We start from the raw sequence: 21518 nt of genomic DNA, 5'->3' as shown, positions 1-21518 counted from the left end.
TACCATCTTTACTTTGTAGTTTATTGTTGTATTAGTAGTAGGGTGATTAGTCAGTCTTAAAGTAAACTATACCATATGCATAGTAGGTGGGCAGTTGGCCCAACTCGATGACTTACCTCGCAGGGGGGCGGAGCGCTGCGGTACGAAGGAACTATCTTGAAGGTAACAGAACCGCGTGCCTCGCGCTGCAACAGAGGGATTAGCATTGGACACATTCAATTAGCAGGTGAACAAAGTCGGCAGGGGAGTGCAAAGTGGAGGATTGATTGGTGGGCTCACCAGCATTCGTTGCAATTGGCCAACCGACTGGTGCTGCACCGGCTGGCCGTTGATCTCCCGTATCTCGTCGCCCACGTGCAGCGTGGCCTGGCGGTGAATCATCCCGCCGTGCATAATCCTGGCCACAATGCACCGCCCGTCCTCGGTCATCTTCAGCGTGATGCCCTGCAAGGGATTAGAGTGGGTCAGTGGGTCCGTTGGCCATCTCCGTTCATCTTCTCCCCTGGGGAAGCTTACCATGGGCTCGTCCGTGTTCTTCTGGAACTGCACCAGTCGCACCCGGGTCACATGCTGCAGTTCGCCACCCTCGACATTGTCCAGCTCGTCGCCGTTGAGGTAGGGCACCATCGGGGGCGGGGTGACGCGCAGCGCCTCCTCCCCGTACACATCGCGGGCCACCACATCGTGGCTATGGAGCAGAGCCTGCAAAGGAAAACACCGCCCGGTAACGAGGTTAGTTGCGACTCAGTACTTGGTCTTACTGCGGCAACCCAAAATTACAAATTATTCCCCTTTGCGCTCATAACTTTACCTATTTAAGCCTGGTCTCAAAGTGCTTTGCGCTATTGCTAGTCTGAATTAATATTTCGTTTTAATTAGTAGCATACCCCTCTGATAATATGCATTAAAATTAAGTTTCTAGGGGGTGCACTCCTTTGCTTGTATCCATTAAAATGTCATTTTTGTTGCAGGTATTTTTGCTTGCCAACAGAAATTGCATGTACATTTTTTATTGTACCAGGTTTGATTTAGTTTCTTATTTAAAACAAAAAAATTTTATTTGAATAATTTAAAAGTAAAGTAATTTTAATGAAATCAAATATCTATAGGAACATTTTAGCTTTCATACATTTTTTTCAAAATTGAACCTATACCTTAAAATGCATTAAATACTTTATTATAAAATGTATTTGAACTACAAGTTTTCTTGAAAAAAAGCTAAATCAAGCATACAAAAGTATTTATAATATTATGATATACTTTAAGTTTCATTAAGTTTATTTCATACTCCAATATAAAAATATATTTTAATAAAAACAAGTAGTTTTTGCTGACCCATCTCCCGTCATAATTTATTTGCCCATAAAATGGTAAAAGCTGTTTAATTTTTGCATGAAAATTGCATTGAGTAATGTCCACTCTTTTTGCTCCCGGAAGCAAATGGGTTGAAAGGGAAATAATTTTGATTTAAACACATGCTGAATATTTGGGCCCCGGAGTGCAGGCTTCGTTTTAGGGTTATCCTAAATTATGGCCGGCAATTAAGCTAGCCGTTATGAGCTCCGGCCGAGCAATGTGGCCGGGCTCGTTTGGCTGGGAAATTAAATTTCCGATTTGCCTCGCCTGCCACATACATCATAACGCCCCAAAACGAGGGACTCTCCACCCGACCGCACCGCACAACTTGTTTACAACATTAACTGTGCGACATTTGTTGCTCAGCCACACAGCTTTTGAGGGGAATAAAAAAACAAATAGCAAAACAACAAAACAAACAAAAAAAATAGCACACACGCAAACGAGCTGGATAAAAAACACATGGCATCGAGGATGAAACGCCCATTTCCGAAAAGCCGTTAAAAGCGGCGAAAGCCACAAACGAGGGCACGCACATGACCCCGTGACCCCATGGATAACCAGGGATAACCGGAGCAACGACAAAAATCTCAACAATTTATGGCCACTCCACCCGCATTCCCCTCATACTACTATTTTGGCCTGACTTAATACAATTTCGGTTTTAATAAATTATGTTTAATAACACTTTGAATATGTTGCGAAATTAATTTTTCCTGCCCTTGCCCTTTTTTCTCGGAATGCCGACCAACAATATCCTGGCTGTGGAATGCCAGCCAAAAAGGAGTGGGCCAGGACCTGAAGCCGAAGCCGAAGCTGAAGCTGATCCTGAAGCCAAAGGCATTGGGCTAGGCCATAAAAAAGGATTTTACTGCGATGCCATGCCGTGACACTTGTGCCACTCACACGCACACTAACGCACAGCGGGGACTCACGCACAGGCTAAAGGACGATGTGCTGGTATACAAATTTACACTGATCAAAAGAATATCTAGATTAGGTCCTCAAGATACCGAAGGAATCATATTTAAAATAGGCATGCGAGCAGCAGTAAAAGTTTGAATCCAGATGGGAAGATCTCAATTTTAGATTGTTAAGGAGCTCTTCAAAATACGACTTCAAAATGGAATGGCACCATTTATAAGTCTACTAAAGGTTTACAAATTTATTAAGGAATAAACAATAACTGAACTATCCTATATAAAGAATCGAAACCAAAATGTTTCGAGATAAATATACAATTTTTAATGTTTAGCATCTTTAAAGACATATGTTACAAGCTGAATAATAACATTAAACTGGAAATGGAAGTTTAAAAATCTTAAAACACTATTATAAATATATAATCAGAAGTTATCCTATAAAGTCAGAGCTACATACTGACATAAAGCTCCTATAAGAAACAATGTCTTTATTATTTCTATTCTAATATAATGACAGATATGTTACAGTCCATTGAGTGATCCTTAGCAATAAAGCAAAATGTAATTCTTTTCACCATATAATTGATTTAAAGACTGTAAAGAGTGTGAAAATGTAAATATTTACTTAATTTATTTAAGGAATATTTATTTATTAGTCTGGGTAACCATTTAAAAACGACTTTTGATAAGCGAGCTTAGACAAGATTAACTCATTCCGTTTGAAGAGAATTTATGTCTTAGCACTGAGCTGGAGAAATCCCTAAGTTAATGCTTGCCATCTTTATGCGAGTGTACATTTAAATATATGCTAAGTACGGCTAACGCACCGCCAGCACTTTTGCCCATTGCCCCGACACCTTTACGCAACCCTTCAGCCCCCGCTGCCGCCACCCTTGAACTACCCCAGCAGATTCATCCCCTAGCACCATTCATCCCCAATCCACTGGCCCCATAAAAAACGCAATTTTCAACGCTGATGATTACTCAATGCCACAAACACGGGCACGTAGCAGACCCACAAATACGGTTGAACCTCCCGCCCTACACATACACCTACACACTCACACCCATACACTTAAGCCCTCACCCACACACACACACACCAGCATTTGGACAGCAGCACGTTTCATTTCCGCCACAGACATTTGCTGCCTGACATCGACCGCAAAAACTCAACTGAGCAGCTCTCTCTCTCTCTTTCGAAGGATATCGCTCTCAGGAAAGGTATGTGTACTATTCAACGCTCTCCCCGTTGATTTTCCGCTTTTCCAGCGAACTGCACTATTTGACAGTTTTCCGTCACCGTCACCGTCACCGTAACCGTCACACACACTGAACTCCAACACTCAGAATTCAGCAGCACTCACCACTTTTGAGTGAATATCCGCAATGGCGTGTGCATAAATATTTCATAATATTTGGGAATATCGCAGTGGCGATGGAGAAATCCCCCAAAACTCAGTTAGCTGTGTAAACAAGAATATGAGAATGATTGGGTGGATTCGAGCCGAGGGTTTTTCGGCTGGAGGTGAGATGGGGTTGATGGGTCGGGGATTGACAGGTGGTAATCGAGTTTGGGCTTATCGGGAAACATCAATTCAATAATTTCGACGTGTTCGATTCGAGCGAATCATTTTCGATATTCGGGGGAAGGATATCAAATTTAGTGCGCCTTGATTTGCGATTGGGAAATGAAAATATCTCTGTCGAGATATCATCCTTCAGATGGTCTTTTGATCCAACCGTAAACATGGCAACCGATTTCATTCAATTTTCGAACTGTATCGCATGGGGGATAAGTAAACCTATTTGGTTTCGCTAAGTCGCAATGTTTTGGGGCGACGGGTTTCGCAATTCCTTGGGCAAATAAAAAGAAGCTTTACAAAAGGGGAAACACAAATTTATTATTTCTTTTTAAAATAATAAATAATATTTAATAACTAATTTTTATTTTAAGAAACATGTTCATCTAAACTTTTTGTTTGTTATAACAACTTAACAGTTTTTAAATACTACAGCCTTACTTTGTGAACAGTTCACGAAAGCCCCACTCAAAAACCATTAAATTTAACCAAGAATCAGATAAATTAATTGAATATGCTAATAAAGAAGCTTGAATCTCGTGCAAAACAATCAATATTTACTATATAGGTTATTATCTATTCAAAATCACTTTGTTTCTCTATAGTTTTAAAGTATTAAAGCCTCACTCCCACTTACACTCCCTAAATAAGTCCAAGGAATCAGATAAAAACATTTCAAAGAATATAGCACGAAATTCTCTTAGACCAAGTGAATGACCCCTTTGAGGCTCTTCCAAAAATGTAAGCCTCCAAACCAGAATCAAATCCTATTCCCTACTTGTCTGTCTGCAAATTTATTGTATTTGCTCGTTTTGGCAGAAGTTTGCAATCCAATTACGCCAGTACTTCCTACTAAACATTAATGCGAGTTAGAAACACCCCGAAAGACGACCATGCCTCCTCCACAAGCATTAGCAGCCGCAGCGAAATTTGACTAAATGAATGGGTAATACAATTTCCTTTTGCCGAGAAACAAAATTGACTACATCGAATAAAATTTGCTGAACTTGGCAACTATTTAAATGCGGCAGATGGCAAAGGACGAAGGATTTTCCCCTGGCAAAGTGGAAGTGAACGAAAATCCAGAGAAGGATACACGCCTGGTTAGCTAAAAACCAAGTCGGCGCTGAACGATAAACAACGTAATCTGATTTCACTTAAAGCCTGCCTTCCGGCCACGCCCACTGACCACTGAACGGGGGGAGGGGGGGGAGGTCTGAGACCCATATTTAACACCAAGTTGTTGGACCAATAAAACGGTAAATTTAATAAGCGCTTGACAGGCGCAAAGTTGAGCAGTTAAGTTTAATGCCTCATTAGGCGCTCCGTTTCTGTGACATTGATAGCCGGCGTGGCAAACTTTTGGCCCACACACCCCCACACCTCCACACACACACTAACCACACACACACCCACAAAAAGTGGGCGGGCAGAACGGTTCGCAGCTGCCCCTGATTTCCATGATTAATACTTAAGTGCTTGTTAAAGTTTTGCCCTTTCCCCTCGAATTTCCCTCTTTATATGCAGATGCCTGTTGTTTGCTATGCGCCGAGGTCGGTCTCCTGTCCTAAACAATCAGTATAACCCTATATTCCGTCCCGGGAACCGAGAATCGAGAGCCGAGTTCCATTTGTTTGCTGCTGAGCCAGCAGCAGCCACATCTGAGCTGAACTCCACCGGAAACTGGGCAGCAAAAACAGAAAAAAAAGAGTATTCATCCATATAGCCGAAAGCAACGACAACTTTTAGTAGTCCCAGAACAACCAGCTTAAACTCTCACTTTGCACTATTTTTGACTACGGCTTAGAACCTGAGTGCAGAACTCTGGCTTTTAAATAATTCAATCGGCTAGGTTGTCCATTAAGTTTTCACAAATCTTTGACATGAAACTAACTTTGCAAACTAAATCTTGTGCTCGAAAAATAAAGAAAATGCAGAGGTACCATGTACTTGATATCGAAGCATGGTTTATGGAATATTGAATTCACGAACTAATTGCATCTCATGTCACTCGAAATTTAAAGGGAGCAAAAGCTAAGGAAAAACTAAACTTAATATGGGTGAGAGCAATATTTCAATGGAAAATCCTTTCTGTCAAAGAAAAAACATCATTGTGCTCAGTTCACTCGAACATCCTTTGACATGAAACAAACTTTGCAAAGAAAAAGTTTGAGCTGAATAGAGAAAAATGCAGAGGAATAAATAGTAAATATTGAAGCAAGTTTTAAAGAACTAATGGGATTGACTTGTTTGAGAAAGTCAAAAGTTAAGTAAAAAGCGGTATGTTCTTTATAAAATCATTTTAAAAATGCTTTCTAAACTAAGTTTCTAATAAGTAACTTAAGTAAAAAGGAGTATTTTCATCATAAAATGAGACTTCAAAATCGTTTCAGCCTTGAATAAATATTGAATATTAAAACCTATATAACTAACATTTGAGTCAGAGTGAAATTAGTTGCTTGCAAATAGAATTTAAAATCAATTTCACTAACATTTGAGGCAGAGTGCTTAGTGAACTTTTAGCTAGTTTCCAGCCAATTGTCCAGCAGCATCAGCTGAGTCAGGTCCATTGTTGGTGGCCAGTCCATCCAGTGAGCTGGTCATTTTTCCAGCTTTATGCGAAGCCACTAACCAACGGACCAGCAACCGCCGACCTCCAACCACCGACTGTCCACCAACCAACCAAGCCAGTCCACCATTTGTGGGTGAGCCTAGGACCGACCGCACGAACGTTATTTGTTGGTTTTAATAATTACACAGCATGGACGAGCGCAGGATGGGAATGAGAGGAAGAAGGATATTTTTTTTTGACCGTATGTGTGGGGGCGGAGGAAGTGCTCTAGGATTTTCCTCTCTTTAATATTCCAGGCCGCACGTCAATTACACACGTACGCGCGACTGCGAATGGCTTCCGCATCCATTTCTGCCAGGAGGAGGAGGAGGTAGGTGGGCAGAAAAAACAGACAGGAGGAAGTGGATGTGGATGGAGAGGGCATCCGTTGACAGCTGAATCATCTGGATTAATGCCGAATTTTAATTAGTACCACGACTGTATTCCTACGCTCTTCCCGCCCCATTTCCATCCCCAGCCCAGGCTTCATTTGTTAATTCCACTTTGTGGCACGGGGCATGCTAGGATAGTTCCCACATTTGCCACCTTATCGGGCTGGGAGCAGCGACAACGACGCCCGAGTTCGGGGCACAGATTAAGTGCACCCCATATGTGAGCCGACCGCCAAATGAATCTTCCCCGACTTAATTAATCCCGGCTCAGGGCCAACTCTTCACGTAAAAACAGGTGAGAGCGCTGTCATCGAATTTAAGATACCGATTGTAAAAACAGTCTCTGATTCTATTAATATTCACCGAATATTTGTAATAACCAAAAGGACTTCAATATAAACCAACCGAATTTTTAACAAGTATAACTTATCTAAAAGATCAATTTAAAATGAATCATAAGTTTTTCTTTTCTAGCTCCATTTTTTAGCATACATCTGTGTCATTTGTTACAACAAACAAATCTAAAAATTTTCACAAAATGACAATATATTAACAATGTGAATTGTAAACAGAATTAACTATTTTAAAGTTCAATTTAAATTTAAATGTTATATTAAAAAAATTCAGTTTAAACTCTGTTTAAATTATGCATATCCCCAGAATAAATTCAAGAATAAAAACTTAATAAATTCACATTGCATTAATAAAAAATAAGGACTATGATAATTGGAGTTTGATTTAAAAAACATGTTGCAGAAGTCAACTGGTTTAATTGAAATATAAAACCCTGCCATTGTACAACTGGTTATTTCACCTTCAATACAAAAAATTTACGGAAATCCATTGCATTTTATAATGGAGCGACAATTGCCACGCTAATTCTTTTTTTATTGCAGAACGAAATGTAGCAAAACAAACATTTTGTCACAATTTATTTTGTGGAGGCTAAATAAACAAACCAATGTGTATGGAAATTAATTTGGTTTCAAAAATAAAATAAATAGAGAAAATTGCTGCTATATTTTGTTACTTTACTCTTGAATGTTATAAACCCTCGAACTTGAAGAGTAATGGGTATGCAGGGGCGCACAAAATAAAAGCTGTTTAAAGTTTGATGGTGATGGTGTTGCTGATGCTGAGATAGTGATGTGTGTGTGTGTGCACCAGGCGGCTGTCAAGCTGTCAGGTCTGGCTCACATCTCACATCCAGGGCTCACAGCTCACAGCTCCAAGCTCCAAGCTTCAGTCTCCCATTTCCCAGTTTTCCCAACTCACAGTTTCCACCTCTGAAGAACGAGAATTTGTGGGCTGGCTTGTCTGTTTCGTGTCGCGTGTTCGGCGATAAGCAGCAGCAGCAGTAGCAATAGCAGTTTTCCTGCTTTTCCCCAACTCTTCCTGCAGTAAGCCCATGAAACTTGCTATCGGGACTTATCACTTGGCCGAACTTATTGTTGCGGTCCGGCCGTCTTCACTTCCACATACCCATATATCCGGTTGGGTTCGATGCTATAGGATACGATGCGCTGCGATACAAATCGATGTGGATACATTGTATTGCTGGGCTGGCTGGCAAGCACCGAGACACAGTCTTACAGTTAACATTGGTCTCCAATACACAACATTCACCGTATGACTATGTCGGGGTAATTGAGCGGCATCCTTTTCTTCTATCGTTCGTTGTCGTTGTTTTGTCGTTGTAGTTGTCGGCGGCGGCGACGGCGGCGGCTAACACTTCCTGCCTATTAGCTGGCATTATTATTGACAGACACAGTGTGTCCCCCGAAGAGCCGATGATGATGATGGTGATTATGATGATGTCGACTCTCCCGCTGATGATGTGATGCGGCGGTGTGGTATTGATTGACAGGTGGGCTCCCGTTTCAGCGCGCCAGGTAATAGTTGGCCCGGCTCCCTTATCAGGCGAACAATGGCAGCGACATCCTCCCACTCGTCATTCAATTTACTGCCACGCCGAATAATCCATACAAAAATATATATTGATATTCGCTCGCAACAAAAGGTTTTTCGATGTCGGTTTCTGGCGTCGTGTTTTGGTTTTTCGAGCGGGCAACAAACAACCACAAATTTCCGGTGTGTGCGTGCATATTATGCATTTATCGTTGCCATCTATCAGCGGTGCAAAGCAAAAAAGGAACTCTTTCCCGTGGGCGAAACATGCTATATTGTCATCGCTTCCACCTTGCCACCTTTCAATTTTCCCCAAACCATCTATCTCTTTCAATCATTTCAGCTCCACACACACTACAAAAAATATGATTGCTGAATATTAAATATGGTTTTTTTAGCTCACTGAATATTAAACAAACGGCTGGCCAGCTTTCAATTTTTCCCTCAATCTGGTTTACTTTTTCAGTAAGGTTTTTCATGTTAATAAATCTTCATGTAATGGTATTGAATTGAAAATTTTAAACCTGGCAAATGGTAGGCATTTTTTATCGCCTTTTAAAACCATTTCAATGCAAACGATTAATGGTTTGTACATGTTCGTACGCAATTAAATTTTTTGTTCGGTTTTAAGCTTTATTTATTGAAAAATTGCTCGAAAGGGAAAATTTTTTTAGGTTTGATTCCAGTCTCAAAAGACAAAGTGGATTTTTTATGGAATTGGAAATTGAAAGGAATTCAGTTTTTAAGTTTTTGTAACAACAACTCTTATATATTTTTTTGCTTAAAAACGTAATGCTGCGAAATTACTTTGTAAATATTTTGGTTAATTAAAATGGTTTGGTTATTAATTGTGCATTTTCAATTGTAACGTTTCAAAAGAATAATAAATAGCTAAGCAATATACACTATAACCATAAAGACAAGTGTCCTTGAGTTTGTTTTTTGAAAATTTAATCAAGGTAAAAGGAGACAATGCATTATGTTGCGAGTGCAAAATTTTGCCGATTTTAGACATCTTCATTTACTTATGCCATTGAGGAGATACATTTCTGTAAGTGTGCAATTTCTCACTCGCTTTCATTGTGTGCGTGTGACTAATGACGCCGTTAGGTGGGCAACACTTTCTTCAACACACACACACACACAGCCATCAAAATATCCCTCGCAACAGGACACTCACATGCACATCTGCATATGTAAATGTAACTTTATAGCACGCTTTCTTCCTTCATCTTTGCTGAGCTGTTCTTTGTGTGTGAAAAAAAACACACATTATTATTTTTACACACTCGACACATTGTCTAAGTGTGCGTTTTGTACACATCATGCGCTTATGCGTGTGGGTGTGGGTGCGGCATGTGAAATTTGTTTATTCAATTTGAACTAGGCAAACAACGCCGCAACGGCTGCAGCGGCACAAAGGGCGATAACTCACTTTCGTAACAAGTAAACTAATTATTTCTTCACTTTTTTCATACTTTCTCTCCGCCCCCAGCCCCCAGCCCATACCCCTATTCCCTCTTCATACATCATTCTTCTTCTTGTTTTGTTTTTCTCAAGTTGTTGTTTTATGCCTGCCTTGAAAAAAAGGATGGGATGTCCTGTGGAGTGTGGGGATTGTTAAATTGCAAAATAATGTACACACTTGCTGCTTGTAATCGCTGTTGTTGTTGTTGTTCTTACAGGCTCTAACTGCTTTTTCAGGCTATTGTGCTTGTTCATCATCATCAGCATCATAATCATTGACACTCACACACGCAAAAAACACCCACACACACACATGCTCGGCAGGGTGGACCGTCGTATGCCAAAGTTAGGCTATTTAACTCGCCTGATTAACGTATTCTAAGCAAAATTAAATTAAAAATTTGGGGCTTTGAAAACATTTTTTTCTTGGAAAAATTACTCATACGACATGTAACCCAGTTAACAACTTGTTTGATCGTTTTAACAAAGAACAAATTCAAGAGAGCCCACTTTGTAAACTTTTGAAATTTACCAATACTTTTGCAATAAAAAATTGGGAAATAAAGATTTCATGGTTGGCAATAGAAAGTTTTCGAATGTAATTTTATAAAAGTTAAGTTTTTAACATAACTTTTATGAAGCTAAATAATGTATTAGTTCAATAAAACAAATTATTTGTTGTATATATCGCTCAAATCAGCTTTTGTCTTCTTTTAGCAAAAAAAAGGAACTTATAGTGGAGCCTAAAACTTGTGAGGCATCCAAGTTCCACTCTAATGTTCTCATACATACATCCTCGGGCGCAATTAACGCATTCACAAATGAAGAGTGTCAAGGCTTCAGTCGTTCAGTTGGTCCTTCGGTCCACCAGTCAGTTTGTCAGTTAGGCACTTTTTGTCGCCCTTCCTTTTCCATTTCCATTTCCTTGCCCTGTCGTCTTCACTTTCTATTCTTCGGCAGCTTTTTTTGGGTCCGGTGCCCCGAAAAAAGCGTTGCTCAAGACCTTCTATCAAGATAAAAGTTTTTTGTTTGCCTGCCAGAGGGAATGCTAAATGTATGACAACACTTTCGTGAATGTGTTGTGCGGATGCGTGTGTGTGGCATGCGGCATGTGGCATGTGGCAGGTGGCATGTGCCATGTGCCGCACCATGACGTCCACCATCAGGCAGGTGTAAGTTAGTTAGTCTCGGCCCTCCACCACCACTGGAAATTACACATTCTCTCATGCATTGTGGCATCAAATTTGAGGTACTTAGGCAGCTAATGTTCGCGATGAGAGAAATTTTTGGAATCATTTGTGGGATGCTTTAGATAAGACACCAACAAGATGTTAATGGGAACACCTCTAGAGAGATAATCAAATGAAATGGTTGTGACTTAAGGGCTTCTTGACGGGTAATGCGAAAGATGAATCTATCTCATCAAATTTTAGCTATTTCTTAAAAGGTTTTCGGAAAACAAATTGCCCGTTTAACCACTTGAGGATGTAAATATTAATGTTGTTAAATAATTTACCATTTACTTTAAGTCTCTGCTATTGTTAAGAAAAAACATTTGTTTAGAGATTGCAGCCACAAACCTTTTAAAATGTGTAATCTTATCTGCCACTTTTCAACTTGATAAATAAATAAAGGACATAATAAATTATCCATTTTCTGGCCTTAAGTTATGCTAGCATATGGTTATAGCACTGATAAATCAGCGTTTTCGTAAAAGTCCCTTTTTATTTGCCCAAAAGTTTTTGCGAAAAAGGAAAAGTTTTCAAGTTTGAGTACTTTTGAGCCTCATTTACCTTTGATAGGTTGTCAGGGCAATGACAAGTGAACTACCCATATTAAATGCCCAAAAATTATCAAAGATTCCGTTTCAGTCCACCCACGGCAGCAAAACTTTCTCAACGAGGCCTAGTGAAACTTTACGTGTTTAAGAATGGACAACTTTGGGCGAACTCCATTAGCAGAATTTAAGTCGTTGCCTAAGCTTTATGCAATGCAGAGTTTTTTTTTATAGTTATGGCCTTGTTATATTCCTTTTAAAAAAGTTGAAACTCAATTTCGAGGCGTTGGTGACCACACCTTTTGCTGGTTGCCCTTGGCGGGATGATCTTTCGGAACCGTGCCGACAGCGTAACGAGCCTATTTGCTATGCCTCATGCCCCTTGGAAACCGCCCTTCGAGCGCCCAGTGTTCTTCTGTTCTTCTGTTCTTGTGTTCTTGTGTAATATTTATGTAAATTTTGCCCTAGCGCAAAAATTGAAAGGCGTAATGGTCCTGTGTCGCAGCAGCAGCAGCAGCAGCAGCAGCGGTAACCTTCGGAGCCCCGCCCCTCGACAACTTCGCCCACTTTGCATATGACTCGCTTCGTAACTTTCATCCTTGCTCCTTGTGCGTGTTTCGGTTGGCTTCTCATAATAAATGACAACGAGCATATTATGCTCTATAATCGAGTGGAAGAGAATTATTTTGTGTGAACTAATTGCATTAGTGACATTCAATTTGATGCCAGGAAGGTGGCAGCGAAAGAAAAGCGCTGGGCATAAAACAGGGAAAGCGAATCAGGGAAAACAACGTTAAATGGCAATTGTCACAAAGGGCCGGGATTTCTGATAGTCGATCCCCTGTCGCTGCTCTAGTTTCTGTTGCCACATCGTAGTTTACTCTTTCCCCTGTTTTGTGCCCGACGCAGTCAAGCAAAAACCTGCGCCTGTCGCTGATTTAGGAAAAGCGACCCAAAGCCAAAGCCAAAGCCGAAGCCAAAACCAAAAGCCCAAAACCCCCTGCCCAACCCAAAAGACCAAAAGGGATCCTAAGCCCAGGCAAAAAAAAAAAATAAAAATAAAAATAACCGAAAAAAAAAATCAGAAAACGTAACCGGGTCACCGCTTGGGCAATCATGTGAATCGAGCTCTTTATAATTTGCGAAACTATGTGAGCTGTCCCAACGAGAGTTGCTATGGATGTTCCTTTTGTGTTCGGATTAAGGCATCAGGAACAGGAATACACCATTTCAAATGAGGTGCCCATTTGGTGGCATTCTAAGAGGCTTTTAAGTAGGCAGTTCCTATGGATGCTTCCCCAAACAACTGGCATCTCTTTCGTGTAATTTAAAGAATATCGTTATTTTATATTTTCTTTAAGTGAATTCGCAATCCAAAAACATGGAACTAAAATAAGCTATGTGTGTTGAAAGTAACTTCTCGACTTGAAATATAATGTTTTATAACTGACATTGTTTTCTTTAAGTGAAACGTAAAACTAAAATAAGCCAAATACTTTGAAAATAACTTCTCGGCTTGTATTTTAATTTTTAATAATTCCCATTATGTGCTGACGAATTTGTCTTTTAGCAAAGTAAAGCATTAATAGAAAAATAAAATAAATAAAATAAATACATCCGAAAGAGCTCAAGGCAAGTGGATAAACAGCTTAAATTAATTTGTAAATTGTCAAATATATATAAGTATCTTTTGAAGCATCAAACTTTTTTGTAACACAATGTGTACCCATAGATTCTCTTCAAAAGTTATCAATTCAACCAAATAAGTTAAGACTTCCTAGGAAAAAGCCCTAACAACCATTTAAACCCCCCTCGTTATTCAATGTAGTCTTTTTGTGTTTGAGCATATGCGGTATGCGTGTACGCCTGATCTTTGTGTGCTTTAGTTTTTCTTTTTTCTGGGCGTTTGGGCAGCCCAAATGAAAATAATCTTACATGTCGTTGACACATTTCGAAGCACTGCCAAAATGCTGGGCTTCCGCTAAGCGTTGCTTACCTGCCGGGGCCAAAAAAGTAGTGAGTAAGCCATTTGGGAAGAGAAAAGAGGAAGAAAAAAGAGACAAAGACATAAGTCAAGTTGCAATTGGTAAGGAAACTAAACTACTTAGGGCTACAATTAATACATATGTACAGTTTCTATGGCAAAACTCAAAAGCGCAATAAACAAGATTTTGTGGCAAGCTATTAGCAATTAGTCAACGGATTTTAGCGACTGATTGGGTGGTTTATAACCCAGGGGGTTGAGAAATACATAATACATTTGGTAGTGCTTTAGTTCAGTTATCGAACTGCGAACTGCAAACTGCAAACTGCAAACTGCAATCTGGCAAAATGAGCCCCTCCGAAACGAACGCTCTCACCTGGTGTCCGGAGCAGATGGAGCCGTTGGGCACGCGCACCCGGAACGGACTGTGGACCGGACAGGAGGTACGTGGTCCCCAGCGGGTGGACGCCGCCTGCTGCAGCGACAGCGCCGAGCTGCACGGATTGAAGAGCGCCGGCGGCGGCGGTATGCTGATCGAGCTGAGTCCGCTCAGGCTGCGACAGTGGCCACCGATTCCCCCATCCGCCGCAGCTGCTGCCGCCGGACATTGGGGCATGGCCATGGCCATGGACATGGACATGGGCATTGGCATGGACATGGGTACACCCTGACCGCTGCTGCCGACGCCGCTGCCGCTCATGCCGCTGCTGCCGCTGCTCCCGAGCAGCGACATGTGCGAGCCACCGGACATCAACGACTGTGATGTGAGCCCATGATGCTGGCACATGCCGATGCCGATGCCGCAGGAGGTCACGCCGATGCCGCCAGCATTGGACCATTGACCCGCCGCCGTTGGTCCGCCTGCTCCAGATGCAGCTCCTCCTCCTCCTCCAGCTCCAGATCCAGATCCGGCCGATCCAGGTTGGGTTCCGCCCGCTGCCGCTGCCGCCGCTGCTGCTCCTGCTGCCTGTGGGTCGCCGCCGGCGCAGTAGTGATCCACCGTAAAACTGTCTTGGCTACCAGAGCATTGCAGGCGATGCGGGGGCGGTGGCGAGTTGTGGCGCGGGTAAATTGTGTGTCCTTTGGCCGCTTTCTCCGCTTTCGCTGCTTTCTCCGCCCTTCTGTGCGGTGCACTTTCTAGCCTTTTGATATGTGTTTGAGGCCAGGAGATGCGCCGATGTTGCTGCCGTGTTTTGAGTTGTTGCTGCTGCTGCTGCTGTTGCTGCTGTTGCTGTTGCTGCTGTCACTGCCGTTGAGCATTGCTCACTCTTTTTCTATAATTTGTATTTGAACTACTTATTCAGCTTGTAATCAAAGCTATTTTGTAATTAACTTCATGTAACTGCCCTCTCTGATCACAGCATTTCCTGAACAACAACTTCTATTACGATTAATCAACAACAACAACAACAACTGACTGGGCGAGTTAAAAGTCTACAACAATTTTCGGTTTTTCGGGTTATTATTATTATTGTTGGCTTTTTATTTTTAATTGTTATGTAAATTCTGTTGCTATCACTGGTAAATTATGTCTGTGTGTGTGGTGTGTATCTCCAATTTTCTCGGCTTCCCACGACGTCGCTGAATTGATGTGGCAATAAATTATTGTTTCCTTTTAATTGAGTCTGCCTGGGCGGCAAATATATGGGTTTAAGCTTTTTTTTAAATGCTTGAGATTTTATATGCTGCAATTGATGCAATTAACTTGCTCATCACAATTGTAATTAATTTGTTGTATTTTGGAGTTTAGTTTGGTTTTATATTCTTTATTATTGAATTCTCTATATAGATGTGTATGTCTTTTTAATTTGATGCAACTTTTAGCGTTTAATTTTGAATTGATTTTGTTTTGTGTTTTTTTTGGTTTAACTTTTAGATTTTCAAATTTTCTAGCATGCGATTTCTGCAAAGGAAAATCGTTGAAAAGCTCAAAAATTTAACGAACTTTATTCGACTGGGATGTGAGTGTGGGTGGGTGGGTGTGGGCGTATGTTGTGTGGGATTCGGGGAGGGGTGTTAACTATATACAAACTCAGCACAGCAGCGGGGGGAAAGGCAATTCGGGTTTAAGGAATTTCAATTTAATGTGGCATACTGTTGAGAGCCCTGCTCGAAACGGTTGTTTTCACATTTAATACAAATAAATTAGATATTTAATCCCTTCTACACACACCTGTACAATTGAAATTAGAGCAACAGTAGGCATCCTCACATTCCCTTGCCCTTAAATCCCCATCCCCGAAAGCAATCAACGAAACAGATGGGAGCCAAATGGAGCGTAATATGCACTGGGGAAAAATCAATTAAGGGAAATAAAAGCCCACCAAGCTGTTTTGTGAAAACCCATAAGAAAAAAATCTTTAAAAAAAACCTATTAAAAACCCTATAAATGGCAAGAGTTGTCGTAACATAATCCTGAGAAAATCTAAATATTTTATTACCCTTCCATAGACTTTTGCTCAAGATTTTATCTATTTTTCTCAGTACATAAAAATGTCTGAAATCTCTGTTCCTAAGCTCTACAAACTTTGTATTGTTTCTGTGTAGACAGTTCTCTATTCCGCGCCTCGTTCTAATTAAACTCACTGTCTAGGCAACTGAAAATGTGTATTTTATGTGCCTCAGAGATAAAAATAAAAATTTACTGTATAAAAACCTGTGTTGTCCCTGGGGGGAGAAAACAGAACTCGCTGGGGGTGGCCAAAAGGCAGAACGGGGCTTTTTATCTAAACGGTTCCAAAAGGCAATCGTTTGGGGAAAAAGCCTTAAAAATAAAAATAAAAATAAAAACCGAAGGCATGGGGAAGAAAACAAGACTGTGAAACAAAAAAAAAAAAACAACAAAAAAATCCTAAAACATGGAACTCGGGAAATTATATGCGCTAATAAGGGCAGGAGGACTGAGGGACACAAAAGGCAGGCAGGAGATAAAGTGGGCCGAAGGACTCCATTGCCAGGATATTCCCTGGCGACTATCGGGACCGCAGGCGGAGACTATTTATGCTAAATAGTTTTCAACAAATTCCACACTGACTGCCGAAAGTCTGCCACTGCCATCGAATTAAATTAAAACGGAATTGTGAATGCTTAAATAATATTCGCATAATAAAAGGGACCCCACGAACCGGGAGGCGTTGAAATGTTTGCTTTTGGCGCAGCTTCCGCTGAATGCTAATGTGCCACATGCCGCCCATAATTGAATGGGAACGTGCTCGTCTTTGGCTCAGACTCAGGCTCAGGCTTTGGCTTTGGCTTTGGCATTATCCCGGAGGCCCACAAATGCGGGGCAGGATGTCAGACAAGGATGTGGAAGCTGGAACTTTGCAGCGGAACATACGCGTTCAAAATAACCAAATTCAATTCATAAAAGATTCAAAAACCAACAAAGAAAGTATGCCAAAAACAGCGAGAGAGCAGAGCAGTAAAAGTATGAAAGAAAGCAGACCGAAGAACCGCAGCCAGTCAAAAAAAAAAAACAAAAATGGAAAAACAAAAACGAAACTCAACTACTGAGTTAAGGTAAAGTGAGTTTTAGCAGTCTATCTGGATCCTAAAGGACCACTGGGGCTCAGAGGACTCCCCGTCTAAACCACTGGGGCTGCACTTGCTCCTTCGTGGAGAAGAAATGCGGTACTGATGAATTCGAGAGTGGAAACAGAGGAAAATTAAAAGAAAAATAAAACAGAGCAATTGAAACCTCAAAAATTTTTCATGCACAGTGGTCGCTTGGTGTATTGAAAGCTAATGGACAGTAGTCTAGATTTGATTGGCAAATAATTTGCTGCTGTTTCGCTATTCCTTAGATAATCATAAGGACTTCTTAAGTATAGAATACTTTTGGAGACTGATGTTTAGTTTTCTTTGAAAAAAAATAAGAGTAAATTGAAAGCATTTCAAATTAGCTTCCTATTTTCAAATAAATGGTTTAACTTTAGTCTAACCATCGAGTTTAATTATTTTGCTTTATGATATTAAAAGGACAAGCTAACCATAGGAAAAAATGCGTATTTTGAAACAATGTATATAATTTAATCGCTGTTTTCAAGACTAGTCAAATGAATTGATTATTTGATGTTCTAGATATTTATATTATTTAATCAATTCTTTTGACTTGTATCGAATCGGAATCGGTTGTATATGGCAATTCTAATTTCCTCGCGACCACTGTAGTTGAATTCTCTTGCAGCTTCTCTTCGCTTTCTCCCCCTTTTTCCCCGCTTCCCTGTCTTTGTGTATATATACACATTTTTGATAAGGCAAACGGAAATGGCATAGGAAGCGTTTGTCGGGGGAGTTTGGAAGGGGGCGTTGGGAAAGGGGGCGGGGCGGTGCTGTGCTGAGTGGCGAAGTGAAGTGAAGCGAACTTCAGTCTGTTGGGGAATTCCAAGTTTGCAGATGGGTGGTTAGTGTTGGAAGGATTTTCTTTCAGGTGTTCTATGCTTTTCTTTTTAGCTGCTCATACTTACTGCAACGAAATGTTGTTGTTGTGCGTATCTAACTCGTTGTGTTGTCTGTGTGTTTTTATAAGAGTTTTTTTTCTGGTTCAATGAATTAAAGAGTACATCTTCTTGTTCTTTATTTATTGTTTTATTTTATTTCTCTATTTGCTTGCACTGGCTGTAGTTTGTCGGGATAAATTGGTTTAAATTAGTTTTTGTTCTGCACCGATTTAATTCGATTCACACCGCACACACCAGCTCACACACACTCAGAGACACACACGTATACACGTAGGCAAAATGAGATTAATTTAATTCAATTGGCGAACGAATTTTGGTGGCGCGTTCGTGAAATCATTGATAATCGTTTTTGGCAAATCGATTTGGCAATGCGGTCGAAATGGTTGCTCTGCCGACGTCGCAGCTGCCGTCGCTGCCTTATCCTTGTTGCGGTTGTTGCTTCTCCAAGAGAGAGTGAAAAAATCTCTCTTTCGAGAGAAAGGAGCAGGAACTCCCACACATACACACCAAGAGCGAAGAGAGAGAGCGGGGTGCGAAATCAAGAAGCTGACCGGATCGGACAATATGCAAAAAAAAAAGAAAAAGCCAGAGAGGCTGCGAAAAAAGTAGCCAAAACGACCACGCACACTTATTTTTTGTTTGCGTAAATGTATGTGTGTGTGTATGGGAATTTTCGCAGTGAAAATCAATGCTTTTTTCCATTACACTTCTTATGTTGCATACTTTTTTGCGCGCAACTTTGTTGAGTAACGAAAGTGTGCACTGCTTGCAATTAAAAAGTTTTACAGTTTTCTTTCGGTTATCCCGAACTTTGTCTGCGGTTTTTCTTCAGTTTTTCTTTGACTTCTTCTTGGGATTTTTCCTGCTTTTTGCATTTCGCTGCGCCGTATGGCAACTCACTGGTGTGTGTGTCTGTGTGTGTTTTGCAGCAGCCGTTGTGCGTGCGTGTGTGTGAGTGTGGTGCTGCTGATGCTGCCTGTCCTGCTGCTACTGTATACCCGTGCTGTCCAGGCAAGGGCTCGCGTTAAACTGGCACAGAACCAGTCAGCAAGGTGCACAATTATAGTCTGAATCCTTCGAGTCCAGCCAGCAGCCAGCATCCAGCTGAAGCTCTCCGCTGGCTGTCCTTGCTCTCTCTCCCTCTCCCTGCACTGCTTGTCCTTGCTCTCTCTCTCTCTCTCTCTCTCTGGCGGAAACTCCAGGCTTTGTCCTTGCTCTCGCTCTCTCTTTTTGGCTCCCAGCTGAATGCAGCCTGCTGCCCCCCATTCAATTTCCTGTGCGCGAGCGGGATGACCATTGTGTGCTCTGGCTTGGTGGCCTAACTTCTGCGCTGCTTGCTGAATCTGCCAAAAGATGCAGGATGCTGGCAGCGACGCCAACCGCGACTGCGGCGGCGGACATGCGCAGTAGTTGTCTCTGTCTAGCAAACACATTTCTCACTCATTGGCAATCGCAGACGATTTCACTGCTGCCACTTCTGCACAGTGGACTAAAAGCAATTAATATACCGCATTAAATACACTTTTAATTGAAATTTATATGCAAATAACTTATGTAGGATTTAGTGTACAACACAAAAGCATTAAGAAAATAGTTATAAATTCATCAATTTATAAATTTCATAATGAAAAACCCAAGCTGGTATTTCAAGGTCTTAGTCAGTGTTTTCTCTTTTTTGAGTTATTTCTTTATGAAATATTGACCTCGCAGCCTCCGCAACGTAGACCCGCGATTAGTCATAACATGCTGCAAATCATAATAAAAGGTCAGTTATGACCCGCTATCGGTTTTGGGGCAGGCAAATTGGCAAGTTAGGCCAGTGTGCTCTGCCATCGCCTTTCGTCTAAAGCGTAACGTGGCGAGCGTGCAAATATTCGAAATTTATGGCACAACGTCTGCGCCACGTAGTCGTTAACCCAATCATTGCCAGCGTCAGCGCTGGCGTCATCATCACCATGAACATCATCAAAATCTGCATCATCATCATCAGCAGCAGCAGTAGCAGTAGCAGCAGCAGCAGTAGCAGCATCAGACAACATCAACGTTTCATCAGGGCGCTGCAGCTGCAGATTGGTTACCAGTGGCCAAAAAAAACCTGGCTAAAGTAGGTGACTTGAGACCAGCAGGGTGGACCTGAGCTTAGGTGTAATTTAAGATCGTAAAAACACCCTTTTTCCAAATTTTCACGAACAGAAGTCATAAAAAACTCATAACAATTTTTATAGTATATCACTCATACGCAGTGGATACCAATTTTTTTATGCACAGATTTCGTATAACTACAATTGGCCTGGCTTACGTGTCGTATGAGTAATATTTAAATATATGTTTCTTTATTGAATAGAATTTACAAAATGTTATATAATATTTTTGTATAGAACATTTGTATAAATAAAATCCATGCTCTCATTGAAGGTAAATTGAGTTGTAGACATGAGCAATATGAACCTATTTCCTAATTACCACCAAAAGCGGCTCACTCTAGTATCCTGGCACACAATCACCAAGACACTCAGACACTTGCCAAAGAGGATACGGGCGTGTGGCAAAAGGATTCATTGCCAAAAGAGGAAGACGTGCCAGAAGCGGCAGAAGCGGCAGAAGGTGGAAAACCGCAACCTAATTACATGTGGTAAGGCCCCAGCTATCCATTGGGGCCAGGCAAACACACAGCCAGAGAAAGCAGAAAAGGGACGCAGGACGCAGGACGACGAGTTGGAGGGGACAGTCGGGGAAACGAACAGACAGTCGGAGAGACAGCCCCTTTATGAGTTATGAATCTGTGCTGAGGCACAGCAAATATTTATGGAGCGCTTGTTGTGAATAGCAGGCCAACTGAAAGTGCGGCAGGAGGGAACGGGAGGGATTTGATGAGGAAAGGACAAGAACGAAAGCCTTTGCTTGGCGATTGAAAACGGGAATACCCTTCAGTGTATATTGTTGCCATGGCAGCTGAAATCTTAATTTAACAAGGAATTTAATATCCTTGAAACAAATTTAACGTCATATTAAACAATGACACGACTCATTTAAACCAAGAACCCTTTCGCAGTTTTA

The 21518-nt window shown here is 41.2% G+C and overlaps 1 protein-coding gene across 7 annotated transcripts in view; it reads right to left on the bottom strand.

The window, feature by feature from the left end:
• Nucleotides 1–21518, bottom strand: part of LOC108143846 (peripheral plasma membrane protein CASK) — a 41974-nt gene that overhangs the window by 8259 nt on the left and 12197 nt on the right. For 4 of the 7 annotated variants that reach the window (XM_017268398.2, XM_017268399.2, XM_017268400.2 and 1 more), the window contains exons 8-10: nt 517–702; nt 280–444; nt 117–185 (exon numbers count right to left, since the gene is read on the bottom strand). In XM_017268398.2, coding sequence (XP_017123887.1) covers nt 117–185; nt 280–444; nt 517–702 — 420 coding nt within the window. Of the gene's footprint in view, nt 1–116; nt 186–279; nt 445–516; nt 703–14377; nt 15905–18467; nt 19307–19459; nt 19535–21518 lie in introns of those variants that run through there. The other 3 variants (XM_041709039.1, XM_041709041.1, XM_041709040.1) reach the window with 3 other exon arrangements.

Source organism: Drosophila elegans, unplaced genomic scaffold, assembly GCF_018152505.1.
Source record: "Drosophila elegans isolate 14027-0461.03 unplaced genomic scaffold, ASM1815250v1 contig_468, whole genome shotgun sequence".
Taxonomy (NCBI): domain Eukaryota; kingdom Metazoa; phylum Arthropoda; class Insecta; order Diptera; family Drosophilidae; genus Drosophila; species Drosophila elegans.
The sequence above is the reverse complement of the archived record's forward strand: the minus strand, read 5'-3'. Positions and strand labels throughout refer to the sequence as shown.